General features: G+C 42.1%; 3 protein-coding genes and 1 pseudogene across 3 annotated transcripts in view; 1 reads left to right on the top strand and 3 right to left on the bottom strand.

Moving 5' to 3' along the window:
• Positions 1-5,823, bottom strand: part of LOC122691425 — a 49,521-nt pseudogene extending 43,698 nt beyond the window's left edge.
• The window catches only part of LOC122692444 (thymosin beta-4-like), a 567,005-nt gene that overhangs the window by 181,871 nt on the left and 367,545 nt on the right, over positions 1-17,589 (bottom strand). The gene's annotated exons all lie outside the window — the stretch shown is intronic.
• The window catches only part of LOC122692415 (zinc finger protein 345-like), a 564,572-nt gene that overhangs the window by 222,731 nt on the left and 324,252 nt on the right, over positions 1-17,589 (top strand). The gene's annotated exons all lie outside the window — the stretch shown is intronic.
• Positions 12,116-17,589, bottom strand: part of LOC122692418 (zinc finger protein 501-like) — a 147,468-nt gene continuing 141,994 nt past the window's right edge. The window contains exons 6-7 of the mRNA XM_043899994.1: positions 17,543-17,545; positions 12,116-13,239 (exon numbers count right to left, since the gene is read on the bottom strand). Of these exons, the coding sequence (XP_043755929.1) occupies positions 12,141-13,239; positions 17,543-17,545 (1,102 nt within the window). The 3' untranslated portion in view covers positions 12,116-12,140. The remainder of the gene's footprint in view (positions 13,240-17,542; positions 17,546-17,589) is intronic.

Genomic DNA, 17,589 nt, shown 5'->3' with positions numbered 1-17,589 from the left:
GGAGGTGGGGCCAGGCCACAGTCTGAGCTGCCCCATAGCACCACAGTGGATCCAGCTCCATGAAAGCAATTCTGGGCCCTGATTTCACTGGATCTATGCTGGTGACTTGGTGAAAACAACATCTGAGAGACACCAGGGCCGTGTGCCGAGATACCCACGGTTGAGGTGGGGCCAAGTGCAGTGCCGACCAGGGTCACTTGAGACTCACACAACGCGTGAGCACACCCCAAGGGGAACATCCCCAGAGCAGCAATCCTCAGGGGCTTCTCTCCCAGACGGTGTGCTCCAATCCCACCTGCCTCCACCACAGATCAGAATCACAGTGAAGAAACAGATCTGGGGGCTCTGTTCCACCAACCAGGAAGCAGACCCACCACAGACAGGACGGTGACAGCCACAGATCCACGGGGAAGCCCCCCTCAATATCCAGGGCAGGCTCGGGTCACAGTAACAGCAATCAAAGCCCAGATCAAGGGGAGAAGGGCACAAGCCTGTGGACCAACCTCACCCCACAGGGGGAAGACAACAGAGCAAGAGGAGCTAGGATCCTGCAGCCTGCAGAACAGACCACAAACCCAGAAAATGTGACAAAATGAGAGGACAGAGAAGTATGGTGTAGAGGAAGGAGCAAGACAAAAAGCTACAAGAACCACTAAATGAAGAGGAGACAGCAGTCTAATGATTACTTTCTGACTTAAGTCATCTTAAATGGAGATGCCACTAGGTGCCTTCTAACTCTTTAACCCACTTCTTATTTTAGCGTGTCCTATTAGATGTCTCGGAGAAGGCAATGGCGCCCCACTCCAGTACTCTTGCCTGGAAAATCCCATGGACGGAGGAGCCTAGTAGGCTGCAGTCCATGGGGCCGCTAAGGGTTGGACGCGACTGAGCAACCTCACTTTCACTTTTCACTTTCATGCATTGGAGAAGGAAATGGCAACCCACTCCACTGTTCTTGCCTGGAGAATCCCAGGGACGGGGGAGCCTGGTGGGCTTCTGTCTATGGGGTCGCACAGAGTCGGACCCGACTGAAGCGACTTAGCAGCAGCAGCAGCAGTAGCATTAGATGTTCCAACCTAAACATCATAAATGATACTGACGTAGGTCTAATCAGAAAGTGAGGACACATAGGACAAAGTCTGGGGAAGCTCATAACAAGATTAATTAATAAAGAAGTAGTTCTTGAGAAATTAAATAAGAAATGAGACTTTAAAAATATGGTGGGAACACAGGAGACACTACCAATGCTCTGTGGAGATCTAATTGGGAAGGAAATCTAAAAGAGTAGGTATATACAAAAACCGATTCTCTTTGCTGTACAACATTGTAAACCAGTTATACTCCAATGAGAATGTTTTTTAAAGATTATATTATCTAAAATTGTAATAGTTTGAAACCATTAACAAATATAGTGGAAAATGTTTTAAGCTCTTATGCCAATTTATTTGAAAATTCTTTGAGCTAATTGAATATATTTAAGTCTTTTAGCATTGAGGAATTGCACCAAATACACTTAACATTTCATATGAGTTCATATGAAGAAAACAGAAACTTTGAAGTAACACTGAGATTTGCATTCTTTCTCTTAGGGAGGTTTTGGTTTATGCAGTGAAGAAATTACTTAAATTTAAAATGTATAAGATCATATTTGTAGCTTCCAGTGTTTTAGAAATTATAAGTCAGAAAAAAACCCTCTGTCCACAGTATTCCTACAACTTTGGCAGTATGTCTACGATTCCACTCACATACTACCATCTAGTGGTAGAAACAAACTTGAATAGCGGCGTCTTAGAGTTATTCAGAAATGTGCACAGTTTTCCTAGGGCCCCCAGGAAATGCAATAGTAACTGATTCATGCAGGTTGTCACAGGCCAAGAGGAGATTTTCAGTTCTCACTGTGATTGAGAAAAGTAATCACTGGAGATGAATTCAGGAATGACTTCAGAGACAGAATGGGGCAGGTGATATCCGCCCATGACAGCAGCAGAAAGAAACCCAGGCTTCTCTAAAATCATTTCCACTGAAGCAGATCTTCCCAAACCACATGACAGAGGATGACTTCCTCACTGATCCTTGGACCTGTCATTGAGTCATCGGCTCCATCCCTTCACACCTACCTGTGTACATGGCTGGCATCTCCAGTCTCCTTACATCCCAGGGATTCTTCATTTGCTCCAGAAAGGTGATCAGGTCTGGCTTAGAGACCACAAGACCTGCTATCAGGAAAAGGGGTGTTTGTTTTGCTAGAGATTCATCAGTTTCCACTCTAATATGTATTCAGGTGAGAAGAGAAGGCACGTGTGCTAAGTCGCTCCAGTCATGTCTGACTCTTTGCCACCCTGTGGACTATAACCCACCAGGCTCCTCTGTCCATGGGATTCTCCAGGCAAGAATACTGGAGTGGGTTGCCATGTCCTCCTCCAAGAGATCTTCTCAACCCAGAGATCGAACCTACTTCTTTTACGTCTCCTGCATTGGCAGGCAGGTTCTTTACCACTGGTGCCACCTGGGAAGCCCAGAGGAGGCATGGTAGAATATTAATACAGCCTGGAAATAAAGTATTTGGGGACATCATTTCCTAGGCTGTATTAACATTCTCTGGTGGCTCAGCTGGTAACGAAGCCACCTGCAATGTGGGAGACCTGCGTTTCATGCCTGGGTTGGGAAGATCCTCTGGAGAAGGGAGTGGCTACCACTCCAGTATTCTGGCCTGGAGAATTCCATGGACTATTCCATGGGGTCGTAAAGAGTCGGACACAACTGTAATCTTGCTCATTATATTAACACTCTAGAGAAGGCATGGTTGAATGTTAATATAGCCTAGAAAATTATATCCCCAAACACTTTATCGAAAGCACTTTTATAACACTAACAAATACATAAAGAAAAGACCTTGCGATTCTAGTCAAGTACTACTAAGGCCAAAGTAAGTAAGTAGTAGAAATCTGATTTGAAAAGGAGAGTGCCACCCTCTTATACCACAGAACCTGGAGAATTACCACTAACCTAGAAGAAGGAGGCAGATCACATCAAGGAAAAGTCAGAATCTTAATGAATCATCATGAAGTCTTCTTTCTCAACTCAGAAATACCCATTTTCCCATAGAAAGCAGGGATCTAAAACTATTGTAAGAAGCAGAAGATTCCAGGAGACATTCTAGAAATACAGGAGCCAAAACCCAGTGGGTAGATAAGGGATTCTGGAAAGAAGTTATCCTCACCCAAGGAGGCCAGGTTCCTGTAGTTCTCTAACATCACGTCCCTATACAATTCCCGCTGACCGAGGTCCAGGCATTCCCACTCCTCTTGAGTGAAGTCTATGGTCACATCCTGGAACGTCAGCCGTCCCTGAAATACAAAGTACAGATGCCATGGGGCCGTGGGAAGACTTCCTAATGTGACCCAAGATGAAACCAGCAAGAGAAATGGTTTTGATTTAGGAGAGTGGCTTGTATTATAAAATAATATAATTTTTACACAGTAATATTTTCTACCACATTTTTAACCCCAAGAAAAGAGGATGAGATATGATCATCAACCACTACAGAAATTCTTCTGATTTGGAAGAGAAATTACAAAATAATCAGATCAACATTGACATATTTATTTTTGAGTGTTGTACTCATTTGACAGAGGATAAACTGTCTATCAGAAGAAACAGGAAATATTTTTAAAAAGCACTTCCTGATCCAAATGTTCTGGAGTGGGCGCAGTATGTCACATTTTTAACAAGCTTATTTGAACTAGTAATGTTGAAAATTCTGCTCCATGAGTGACAATGTTTGAACATCAATGAAGCAGAATAGTAAGGAAAGAATTCATGTTTAACTTTGAACTTTAAGTGCTTTACAGATTTTACAGGTCTGATACGACAGTAACCTCAGTGACAAGAATCATCTTAATGATCTGGTATATACTATATGTCTTTCTGACAGTTTTTCAGAGTCTTGAATGTATAACAGAAATAATTTAAAATCAATAATGTTGCTGTTGCATCTTTTGGCAAATATTTTAACAAACATTCTTTAAATGACAGCTTAACTTTTACTTCAGTTTATGACTCTAGACTTTAATAAAACAGAGACAAATGCACAGAGCTAACTCTAATGAAAGTTTATAGAAATTCCTGTATTTGTAAATAATACTAAAAACAAGAAAAGTGTTAGTCACTCAGTTGTGTCCTACTCTTTGCAACCCCAGGGCCTGTAGCCTGCCAGGCTTCTCTGTCCATGGGATTCTCAAGGCACGAATACTGGAGTGGGTAGCTATTCCCTGCTTCAGGGAATCTTCAAAAAAGAAAAAGAGAAAAATCAATCAAATGATGTTAACATGTTCATTCATACAGACATACACTAAAATGGGATACTTATTAATAGTAAATAGAGAAAAATTGTCATGTCAATAAAATCAGGATAATTTTTAACTGATTGAAAGTGTACATAAATATTTGAGGATGATATTATTTTAATTTTTTTAAAATAGACTAGGGTGCAGACATATACAATGATAAAAAATTAGAGAGCTCTGGTTCTGAATCTTTTAATGTCCTGCAAAATCTGTATCATTTAAAGGGGACATTAAAGCCCCTTGGCGGGTCACAGCTCTCGGAGGACAGACCGTGTTATAGCTCTCAGGTCTCGAACAGACCGTGTTATAGCTCTTAAATAAACCAGTGTTACAGCTCTATTTATTTAGATAATAGCAGGAAAATCCATCTTTGAGGCATGAGGGCACGTTGATCCAAAGACGCGAAGAGATCACTCCATCGCGCGGGAGAGAGAGGGAGCAAAGAGGGGAGAAGAGGGCTTTGGCTCTTCTTTTTATGTTTCTCCGTCCCTGGGCCTGCCTTATGTAAATTGGGCTTAGGCAGGAGCGTTGTTTGTTTTACCTGACGTTCTCACTCTGGCCCTCGGACCTTCCTTTGTTCTATTTTCGCGGGCTTTCCCTTCCAGGTCTTTTAGCCACTGCCATTTTGGACTCTTTTTCCCTATTCTAACTACCTAACAGGCATATCCATCATTTTTTCTTTCCAAGACCCTTGTTCAAGACAGGGAAAAAAAAAATGAATTTCATAGCGTGGAAATCTCACAGAAGCACCTGAACCAGTGAACATCAGAGGTCATAGGGTACATGGAAAAATGCATTATCACTGACGGGTATTTTGGCAATATTAGGAAAACCATGATCTCAATCTATCAAGAAAAATGTCCGTTTTCTGCAAATTCCACCTCCTATATACCTCCCATGATCTGTAGCTTAATAGTCCATTTTTTATTACATATTTCTTATCAGTATAGAGGTTTGTCTATGCTACTTTAACTTCTGACAAATTCTGGAATGCTGAATTCATTCTACTAACAAGGACATTTTCTTACTCCTGTTCTTCCTGTTCTAAAGAGCTGAATTGCATTCACATGTAAATTCATCATGGCATTTCCCCAACTTCCCTAAGATCCCAACACCGAACCACATCCCAATGGGAATCTCAGATACCAGTGCCTCCCCATGTTCATCTCTCACAAAGTGAATGTATTCAACATTGAAAATCACTATTTCATGCTGAGAATTCATCATGCTTTATAGCCGGGATACAGACAATGGAGAAAAGGCTTTGGGACATCAGGGAGACGCAACCTGAAGAGCTGGTTTTCACTATTAAAAAAAAAAAAAAAAAAAGGAAAAATAAGGTGATAACAAGCATCCTAAGCAGAAAAACTAGCAGCAGAGAACTAAAGGTTTGCAGATTCTCAGTCCAAGCATTTCAGGAAGAAAAGCAGACCCAGCCCCAGACTTATGACAGGACACATACCTGAGAAGCTGCCATTTCCTCCTCTTCTTCCTCCTGCTCTGCGTCTTCTCTGGGGATGTTACATCCCAAACTCACATCTGCATCTTGAGAAAATACCTTCAAAGGCATCCATGCAGCTGTTTAACCTGCAACTGCTGCAGGGAAAGAGAAGAAAAAGTTTTCCTGTTTCCCTCACCCTTTTCTGAGCTCCTTTTCGACTTTCTGTGGTCCCAATCTGTAGTGGGGAATCAAGACTAACCTGAAAATGCTAATCACATCCTGGTGCTCTACACTATTTGCAGATTGTCCGGGCTAGTTCTTCTCCTTCCTTTTCGAGTTACAGCGAACAGTTCACGAGAGACAATGGACCCTGCTTCTGGGCTACCTGACCCAGCCTATGAGGGTTGTGAAAAAAATGCCAGAGGAAGACCCGCATTCAGAGCCCTGAGGGGAAACCTCACACCTGAGACCTCAGGAAGAGAGGATTTAGAGAGGGAACTTCTAGAAACAAAGAAGGTCAACCTGATTCCCTGGGGAGGGGCTCTTTCTAGGGTTAGTGTGGTGGTCCACGGCCTGCCTGTGCCCTTGGGGGTTGGGAAGGGAAAGGTGAGTGAGTGGTGGGAATCACCTGGGGGGTCTTGGGTTCCTGCCAGGCTTTACTTGCAGAATTCTTCCCAAAGATCTCCCGCGGCCTTAGTTTTGTTCACCCCCTCTGCAGCCTGGGGACACAGGTTTTCACAAAATGATTTGTTTTGTGACCACCTCTCTGCAGGCGTGGCACCTCCAACTTCAGAGACCAGGAGCCTGGAGGCATTTCCATCCCTGCTTTCTTGGAAAAGAAACTGTTGCAGGAAGGGAGACCCCTTCCAGGGCCCGAAACTGGGCTCTTGTCTAACACTCGGAAATGAATTGCCCGAGGAGACACATGTGCTGACAAAGCAAGAGATTTTATTTGGAAAGGGCACCCGGGGGGAGAGCAGAAGGGTAAGGGAACCCAGGAGATCTGCTCTGCCACGTGGCTCGCAGTCTTGGGTTTTATGGTGATGGGATTAGTTTCCAGGGGGGGGGTCTTTGGCCAATCATTCTAATTCAGAGTCTTTCCTGGTGGCCCACGCATCGCTCAGCCAAGATGGACGCTAGCAAGAGGGATTTTGGGAAGTGGATGGAAGTGAACAGACACGCGGTGTCTCCTTTTGACCTTTCCCCCACTCTTCCGGCTGCTGGTGGTTTATTATTTCCGTATTCCTTATCAGGATCTCCTGTCATAAAACAACTCATGCAAATGGTTACTATGGTGCCTGGCCAGGGTGAGCGGTTTCAACCAGTGTTCTTCCCCTAACAGCTCCCCACTGAGAGACTTCATACTCAAGATGCTTCTTGGGAATTGGGGCGGAGGTCTCTTTCTTCTCTAACTTCTTCCTGCTGTGCCTGGGCGTAGGCTTGCCTAGCAGAGCAGAAGTCTCTCTCTACCTAATCTAAGTTGGGGTGTTCCACACCTGAAACCAGCTTTCACCCTTGTAATAACAGCAATTTAGTTTGAAACTGTTGGCACCTCTCAGAGAAGAAATAGACAGGGGCCAAACAGGAGACCTAACAGGATGGTCATCGCTGGTCCCCAGAAACAGGAGGCAACATTTGGGGTGAGGGCTGCAGGGTTTGTGACTTTTTTTTTTTTTTTTGATTGGCTGGTGGTGAAGCAACAGAGCTGAGCTCCAGGAATCTTGTGTTTAGTCTGAAGTTACCATCCTCCACCTGGGTGGGGACTCCAGTTCTGTAGAAGAACTCAAAGACATTGTTATGCATATTTTTTTGAGTAGGAGACGGGACTCTGTCTCAAGGCTGTACCACCATTCGATTATTTCTCCTCTGTTTCTGTATTCCCTCCCTTCCCTGATTAGCAATCATTTGAATCCACCCTTTGGAACTCAGGGAAGGTCAAGGAGGCTGAATGAAGCCTATATCCTACGGATGAGAAATGGAGAACACACAGCAGATCTGCACTCCAGAGTCGCCACCCCACAGAGTCCTGCTCAGTTTTAATTTAGGGAACACGGCAACTATGACTGTGATAACTTCCTGTCAAAATGGGGCACAGGACTGCCTCAGCTTGGAGAAGAGACACTGAATTGGAAGTATTCCTGAGTTCCAAGTCCTAGATCTGAGCCTTGTATGATTAAAATCTCAATCCCTTGGTCTGCCATTTTGTTGTAACAGACCCAATTAGTAGTAGCTGGAGGAGGGATAACTGGAATTTTAATAGACAAAATAAATCTCTTTTATTTTTTTTTTTAGAAGAATAGGCCTGAAACTCAGTCTGGACCTGACACTTCGGGGAGACTTTTAGCCAGATGGCCAGTTGCCTAATTTTATAAAAAGTAAGGTATAAGTTACTAGCTTCCAGCAGACATTGTTTTGAGAATGCTGGCATCTAAGCCTGACATGACTCAGAAAACTCAAGTGTTTAGCAATACAATGTCTAATCTGAAATTACACCCATAGTAACACCTGGTTATTTCCCAGGATGTCTGAAACATATCTGTTGGGGTCCTTTAACGGACCGGAACCTGGTGGTATGGAGACGACGATAAGAAAGTAAAAGAGAGAAAAAGACCAGGGGACCTAAGCTCTGATGGAGCAAAGGTGCTTTAATGATTTTTCTATGAGTATATATAGGCTGCAGTACAAGAAACTTCTTTCAGGAATGATAGAGATCAGAAAACCAAATGTACAGCAACCGTTATCAAGGGAACAAGGGGTAATGTTAGTCACGAGGTCAGGAGACAATCCATCTCTCAAGAAAGGGGAAGGAGACTAAGCTGTTTTGTCCTAAGGAGAATGTTTACTAAAGGAGACTCATGCTTGCCTCACACAATGACCTCAGTCCCTGGGAGCAGCGTGCTGTTCCACTTGAAGAGGGACAAAGGACTCATGAGAGACATCATGTAGGAATCCTCCCGTCAAACATTCCCTGACACATATCTACTCTATTTTGACTATTACTTGTAAAATTTTCTTTAATAGTCAAAGCAGATGTCACCATTAATGATGTCAGTGTTTCTCTAGGTATGAGAAGGTGCAAGAATTGGGACTCATAAAATCTCCTGAAAAGATCTAACTATCTGAAGGCTGTTCTGTCAGTTTTTTCCAGAGCACAGAGTGCCTCATTCCTGATTTTTACCTTGAACTTCTTTCAGGGCCGTTGAAAGTCAGCAGTTGCAGTGGCCATAATCTCTGTAGATGTAGATGGCAAGTGTCAATCTTCAGTTGGCAGAGCCCCTTTTTGCTCATAAACTTGACCATGATTTGCAGGGGGGCATTTCATGACCACTTTATCTCATGGTGCTGAGAATGTCCATTCTCAGGTTTGGCAACGATTTTGTTGACAGGCCACTCAATGTGCTGTTACTGGACTAGGCCATTAAACAGTATCCAAATTCTCTGGACCACCTGTCTTACTAGCCTCTTGCTCCAGGAAAACATTCCCTCTTGTTGCTTTTTCTCATATCTAGAGTTACACTGTTATCATCATCTATGTCATAGGGAACTATATATAATTTTATCAAAGGCCTCAGTCACACATTTGGCAGCGTAGGAAACAGCAATATTGTAAAACAGGTGAAATACAAAGAACATAGCCAGCAGTATTAGTAAAGTCACAAGTAAGACTTAAGTTAAGAGCTTCCATTAGATGTAGCCCAGTATATCCCAGGTCATCTGACTTAGTCTATTCTGTATGAATCTTTATCTTTCAGGGAAATTATACATTGGCACCACCATCTATAAGGCACATAGCCCAGTTTTCTAGTGTTATTAGACTGATTATCTTTAGTATGATTTAATTGTTTTCAACACAGAGGAGACTTTAAACCTAAATTACCATAGCCTAGTGTTATCTATATAAGTCTATCTCATAATTGTGGGAGAATTCTTATTCCCTTGCTGAAACTTCTAATATCATGAACGCTGAAGGGGCTTGGAGATCAGGGAACCTCCTACATGGCGGGAGGGAATGTAAGCTGGTGCAGTCACGTGGGTGGACCGTGTGGAAGTTCCTTAAAAAACATAACCTCCTGACATTTAAGGAAATGAATTCCATGAAAAGTAGACAAAACAGATTAATTGACAAACTGACAAGTTTTATAGATTTTAGTAAATCATCTGCAATTCTGAAATGACCAGTTTTGATCTAGCATTTCTAAATTATCTAAGCTAAATGTGTAAGAATACACATATGCTCACATATTCCTTTTTGGTTTTCTCACTGCTAACATGGATACCTTCAGATATTTATATCTTGTATTCAATGTGTGTTATATAAATTATATTATGTATATATCTTCAGATATTTATATATTGCATTCAAAGTATGCCAAAGCCATGAGAAAACAGTTCCTTCAGCCTTACAAGACACATGTGCTGAGAATGATACAGGGTAAGATTTTATAAATCTTGGCTCAGAATTTTCCCATCATGGTTTTGATTATTCTTTTTGTGTCTTTGTTAAATTAACATTTGCTTAAATGAGCCCCTGAAAAGTTTTAGCTAACAGAAGAACACAGGACAATTGCAGAAGGTGAGTTTATGACTCTGAGTTTAGGTCCTCAGAAAATTCACAGCAAGCCTTGAGGGCCCCTGAGGAAGGTCAAGGCTAGAACCAGGCAGAGAAACTTCCAGTACTTGGAGTTCAGACCTGACCCTGGGTGAAGTGCTGTGGGTCCCACAGGCTGAGTGTGGAGGGGTCCATTCAAAGAAAGATGAGCAAGATTCTGATGAGCTCTGAGGGTAACACTGAAGGGGGGCCTGTGCAGTAGACCCTGGGGTTCAGCAAGACTGCTGGTCCCAAGGAAGGGGTCATCTAGTGCAGGTGCTCACAGGACTGGCTGCTGTGAGTTCACGGACCTGCAGGCTGCCTGCTCCCCAGACAGACGCTGAGGCAGCAACAGCATGGAGCAGTTCAGGGAAGCTCTCAACAGTACTCTGTATGATCCTTCTTATTAGAACCACCACGATATCCAAGTAGATAAAAATGGGAGAGGAGATACAACGTAGAAATAGTGGGAAATATATGAAGTTATGAGAGGTTTAACGGCAGTAAGGAACTAATTTCTACAGATGCCATCCCCCTGTGCTACAAATAGTTTATCGTTACATTACCTTTCCTGCAACCTTAAATAGGTGGGAGAGGTTAATGCTGGTGGTGCGTTAATCCTTCATTCATTCCACATCAATTGTAACACTGAAAAACCATTCACTTTTATTAAGTAAGATACATTAATTTTACACAGATGGAATCAAACCTTTTACAATTGTTGTTTGATCCTCGATTAAAATACACATTACAAGCTTCTAAAAACTTTCCTGTTTCTCTGATGAAATGATTTGAGAATGTGATTGATATGGTTTACAAAATGGAGGCTAATTTAGTAAACATGGATGGACATTCATTATATTAATATGACTTTTCCAGAAAGAGTTTTCTATACTTACATCAGCTAGAAGAGGTGTCCTTCCTTCAAGCCTGCCAGATAATATGCATGATTTCTCTATGTTGCTGTTATCAAAATACCTTCGATTTTCATGAACTATCCTTCTTTTATGCTTAAAAAGCAAGTGACATAATTATTGAAAACTTAGAGCAAACTTCTGTCTTACTTTGAATTATTCTCTGAACACTTACATCATGGTGACCACAGAGGTGTTTGACATCAGTGAGAAATACCTCCATTCAGAGGTTTAGTGTGTATATAACACGACCGTGTTCTTAATCTTATAAATTGGAGAATAAATGCAAATAATTCCCACTTAATATAGAAGGGCTTTTCATACCATTGGGCAACATCCATCAAAAACATAAGTTCATATATACAGTAGTAACAAATCACAGCATGTAGTAATTTGAGAGTTGAATTACATTCGTTTTGGTTCCTTAATAATCTCAAATAACGTGAACATAAACAAGGATACATTAATAATAATTATACCTCTGCAAATATCCACCCCCTCATCTTGTGATCCATACTAACGTATCAATTTTGTACGTGTTTTACTTAGGTAATACTTGCTACAGTGTTTCTGCTTAGAATAATTCAAGAAAAGTGGTATGAATGACATGCTTTCTAGTATGAATTCTCTGGTATTGAGTTACTTTTGATGTTTGATTAAGCACTTTTCTACATTTTTTTAATTTAATTCATGTATCTTTCCAAAGAAAACACTCGTTTTTTCAAAATTGTATATTTAGGACCAAAGTTTTTATCACTGATTCATTTCTAGGGTTTCTCTGCAGTATGAATTCTCTGACTGTGAGTGAGGTGATGACTGTGAGGAAATCCTTTGCCACATTCCTTACATTTCTAACATTTCTCTGCAGCATGAACTCTCTGATGTCGAGAAAGACTTGAACTCTGGGAAAAGGCTTTGCCACAGTCTGTACATTTATAAGGTTTCTCCCCAGTATGGATTCGCTGATGTTTATTTAAAGCTGAATGCTGCTTAAAAGCCTTGCCACACGCTGTACATTTATAAGGTCTCTCCCCAGTATGGATTCGCTGATGTTGAGTAAGAACTGAAAAATTGATAAAGGCTTTGTCACATTCTGTACATTTAAAAGGTCTCTCCCCAGAATGGATTCGCTGATGTTCAGTTAAACCTGAACTTTGCTTAAAAGCCTTGTCACATGCTGTACATTTATAAGGTCTCTCCCCAGTATGGATTCGCTGATGTTCAGTTAAAGTTGAACTCTGCTTAAAAGCCTTGCCACATGCTGTACATTTATAAGGTCTCTCCCCAGTATGGATTCGCTGATGTTGAGTTAAAGCTGAAATCTCCTTAAAAGCCATGCCACACGCTGTACACTTATAAGGTCTCTCCCCAGTATGGATTCGCTGATGTTGAGTAAGAAAATAATAACGGATAAAGGCTTTGCCACATTCTGTACATTTATAAGGTCTTTCCCCGGTATAGATTCGCTGATGTTGAGTTAAAGTTGAACTCTGCTTAAAAGCCTTGCCACATGCTGTACATTCATAAGGTCTCTCCCCAGTATGGATTCGCTGATGTCGAGTAAGAAAATAATAACGGATAAAGACTTTGCCACATGCTGTACATTTATAAGGTCTCTCCCCGGTATGGATTCGCTGATGTTCAGTTAAACCTGAACGCTGCTTAAAAGCCTTGCCACATGCTGAACATTTATAAGGTCTCTCCCCAGTATGGATTCTCTGATGTCGAGTTAAAGTTGAAATCTGATTAAAAGCCTTGCCACATGCTGTACACTTATAAGGTCTCTCCCCAGTATGGATTCGTTCATGTCGAGTAAGAAATGAATAATTGATAAAGGCTTTGCCACAGTGTGTACATTTATAAGGTCTCTCCCCAGTGTGGATTCGCTGATGTTGAATTAAAGTTGAACTCTGCTTAAAAGCCTTGCCACATGCTGTACATTTATAAGGTCTCTCCCCAGTATGGATTTGCTGATGTTCAGTTAAAGCTGAACTTTGCTTAAAAGCCTTGCCACATGATGCACATTTATAAGATCTCTCCCTAGTATGAATTTGCTGATGTTGAGTAACACATGAAGAGCAGATAAAGACTTTGTCACATTCTGTACATTTGTATGGTTTCTCCCCAGCATGGATTCCCAGATTTTCAGTTAAATATGAACTCTGATTAAAGGCTTTGCCACATGCTGTACATTTGAAATGCTTCCCTCCTGTATGAACTTTCCTATGTCTACTTCGATTTGGTGAGTTACTAAAGACTTTTCCACATGTATTACACGTGCAGTGTTTCTGCTTACTCTGAATTATCTGCTGTTGAATAAGTTGTGAAGACTGGTTAACAACTTTACCATAATCATAACAATTATAGGTCTTCTCTCCAATATCCATACTCTTGTAAGTTTTAATAGTAAGATTTGAGCTTTGATAAAATATATTCCTACATTTCTGATGTCTAGAATTGTTGTCTGAAAATTGATGTCCCTGTTGTTTCACGAGATATGAGTCTTGGTCAGCATTATGCCCAGTTCCATTGCATGAAGAGCTTCTCATTCCATCATGTATACTCTTGTCATTATTGGGGGTAGAGCTCCTGCTTAAGGCATTCCTCATTTTGTTACACTTGGAAAGTTGTTCCACACTAATTATACCTCCATATGTATTGAACAATGATGGTTGAATAAGGTCTCTCCCATTATTATCATCATTACAGATTGTGGAACAAGGAGAAAAGAGTTGTTGGTTGAAGAACAAGAAACCCTTGTTAAAAGACCCCTCAAATTGATTGTATTGGGAATTTTCGCCCTCATCTTTAAGTTTCTGGTTTCCAGACATGGTTGAATGTATATTTAATAGACAGCTATGCTCAGAGTATAGGTTTGAATGAGTATTTGCAGTAGAGACTAGATGACTTTCCAGATTTTCCACATTTCCCTTGAGAGAACATGTATGTTTCAACAGACGATGTGGATCTTTGCTGACAAATATACACCTAACTGCAGATGTTGATGACTGAAATTGGTCGTCTGAAGTTGGCTTTTCCTTATTTGATTTACATCCTTGATTTCTTTTGGCGGTAATAGTTACTTTAAGGGAAACTGAACCAACTTGGTTGTGTCCATCATAACATGCTCTCCGCTCTTTATATGCCCTCATAGATTCGCAGTCTTTGGTTAAATGTAAATTTCTAAGGTGAAAGCTTTCATATATTCCTAGGTTTGCTGTTGGGAGTAAATCTTCTAAGCCTGGCTTTTGGGTCCTCAAACCCTGGGTGTCGTGAGAAGACACAGCTGAAAGATACCAAATAATAAGTTATTCTACTTACTATTGTTGGGGAATAGAGTTTACAAATTACATAAAATTGGCATACACTTGGCTAGATTAAGCCTAAATCCGAGATAGAAGGAGTCAAGATGGCAGAGGATTCAGAAGATGTGGAGTTCATCTCTCTCCACAAAAGCATCAAGAATACATCTTGAAGTGGAAAACTTCTCACAGAGCCCTGAGGAACACGGGCAGAGGAACTTGGACACCTGAAAGGACAAGAAAGATCCCTGCTGAGCCAGGTAGGACAAGAGAGAGATGGAGGAAAGGGAAGAGGAAAAGAAGCCGGATGGGACCCACAAAACCCTGGGGGGATCTGAAGAGAGGAGAGGTCTCCACATCCAGGGAAGCCCCTCACTGGGGGGAGCTCAGTTGGGACAGACGGGGAGCCTCGTTCTTTGTGGGAAGAGAACACGGCAACCAGCGTGCAGGACAGAGTGAGACCTGTACGCAGGGTACTGACCCCTGCCCTGCCCACCCAGCCGGAGAGGGTGTCCTTCGCTGCAGACAAAGGCTGGGTGCTGGAACGTGGGGTTCGGAGAGCAGAACCAGGCAGACGACTGTGGTTGGCCATGAGGAGACATCCTGAGGGGACGGGAGGGAGGGAGGAGCTCTGCAAATGGGATGCTTGTGGAGGAAGCCTAAACCGCCAGAGAAGCAGAGCGGTGCTGTTGAGTGATGCCTGAAGGGATGAACCTCCTTTCAGCCTCTCTGCCCCTCTGCCTGTTCCTGATTCTCCAGGCACTAGGCATGGCTCCCACCTAGGTGGGTGATCTCACGACCCCCACAGCTGCTTCCTCCTCCCCAGCCTCCTCCCCACCAGGGTAGACTCATGGGCTCCACGGGCACCTTCAGAACACACGCCTGTGGGTCGTCCCAATGTACAGGTGGTGCTGAAACCACAGCTGAGCCCCAAGGCCCTGCACTAAGCAAGAAAAGCTGAGATCTCTCCTTGCATCTGTATAAACTATGGTGTTCCACCCCACAACTGGCTTGGTAAACTCAGCCCTAACAGAACATCTGGATGGAAATGAGGCTCTGGCAGTCAAGACCAGTCTGGCTTTAGCAACTGTAGACGCTGTAGGCCCACACATGAGGCATTTGGGCCAGGTCACAGTCTACATTGCCCCCAAAGCACCGCAGCGGGCCCAGCTCCACAATGAATGTACACCTGGGATATGACTACAGTGGATCTCTGCTGGTGACCTGGTGAAAACAACATCTGAGAGATACCAGGGTCAAGTGCCAGCATATCCATGGTTCAGGTGAGGCCAAGATCAATGCCAACACAGGGTCACACGGGAGCTCGCACAGCGCGTGAGAGATGACACGCAGAGCACTCTCTGAGGAGAACATCCCCAGAGGAGCAACACTCAGTGGCTTCCCTCCCAGTGGGTGTGCTCCAGTCCCACTAGATCAGAAGCACCACAGATCAGAGCAGAGCTAATTTCAGATCTGGGGCCTCTGCTCCACCAATCAGGAAGCAGACCCCGCCACAGACAGTGACAGCCACAGAGGAAAGGCAAAGCGGCCCTCAAGATCCGGGCAGACTCTGGTCACAATAGTAACAATCAACCCCCTCTCAAGGGGATAAGGGCACAAGTCTCTGGACCACCTCACCCACCAAGGAGCAGACACCAGAGCAAGAGGAATTAGAATCTGCAGCCTACAGAACAGAGACCACAGACACAGAACATTGGACATGTGAGATGACAAAGCAGTATGGTGTAGAGGAGAAATTTAGATAGAAAGCTACAGGAACAAGAAGCAAGGAGCAGTTGATCAGTGTAATGATTAATTCTTGCTTGAAGTAATCAAATTTACAAACAAAACGTTTTCACAAATGCTAATGCCTACTTATTATTTAACCCACTTACCACTCATGTTGTTATCGGAGCATGTTCTAATAGAGTCTAAAATACTAAATGATATTGAGCTAGAACTAATCAGAAATAGATGGCTTAAATGATAAAGTTCTGGGATGTTTCATAACAAACAAGATAGATTTAATAAGGTAAGAGTTCTTAACAAATCAAATGAGAAGTGAGACTTGAAAAATATGGTGAGAACACAGGGAACTCTACTCAATGCTCTGTGGTGACCTAGATGGGAAGGAAATCTAATCAAGAAAGGAAATGTGTATGTATATCACTTATTCTCTCTGTATAGGGAAACTAACATAACAGTGTAAAATAGCATTTTGGAACAGAAAAATTTGTTCTTAAAGATGTCTCTATATAATCTATAAACTTAATAGTGGAGAATAATCAGAAAAAAGCACTGTGGGAAATGTTTGAAACTCCAATGTCAGTAATTTGTTTAAGAACTCTGTGAGTTAAATAAATATATTAAAGCATTTTAGCATTAATGAATTGGGACAAATATACTTAACACATTTAATGTTAGTTCATATAAAAAAAGAGAATCTTTAACATAAAATTCAGATTTACATTTTCTCAATTTAGTGAGGTGTCTTATACAGTGAAGAAAGAATTTGAGTATGATATTTCTAAGGTCATATGTGTAGTTTCTAGTGGACTGGAAATTATATGGCAGAAAATAAAAAACATCTCTCCCCAGTATGCCTACAAGTTTGGCAATTTTTTCACAGCTCCACCCACACACTTCTGAGTAGGGACAGAATCAGCACTTTTAAAAGGGCTTAATATAGTTACTCAGAAATATGCAGATTTCCTAAAACCTCCCCAAAATGGACGAGTTATCAGGTCATGCAGGTTGTTCCAGGCCAAGACAAGTATTTTGGTTCTAACTGTAAATGTGAAAATTAATCACTGGAGAAAAATACACAAATGATGAAAAGAATCAGGAATGGGTCAGGAGATGATGCTCTATGACAGTGACAGAAATAAACCTAGCCTAATCCAAAATCATCTCCACTGAAGCAGATCTTCTCAAACCACACGACAAAGTACTTCCTCCCCAATGCTTGTCCCTCTCACCTGACTTATCTGCTTCATCC

Source organism: Cervus elaphus, chromosome 4 (assembly GCF_910594005.1).
Source record: "Cervus elaphus chromosome 4, mCerEla1.1, whole genome shotgun sequence".
NCBI lineage: Eukaryota > Metazoa > Chordata > Mammalia > Artiodactyla > Cervidae > Cervus > Cervus elaphus.
This window is presented reverse-complemented; position numbering and strand designations above follow the sequence as displayed.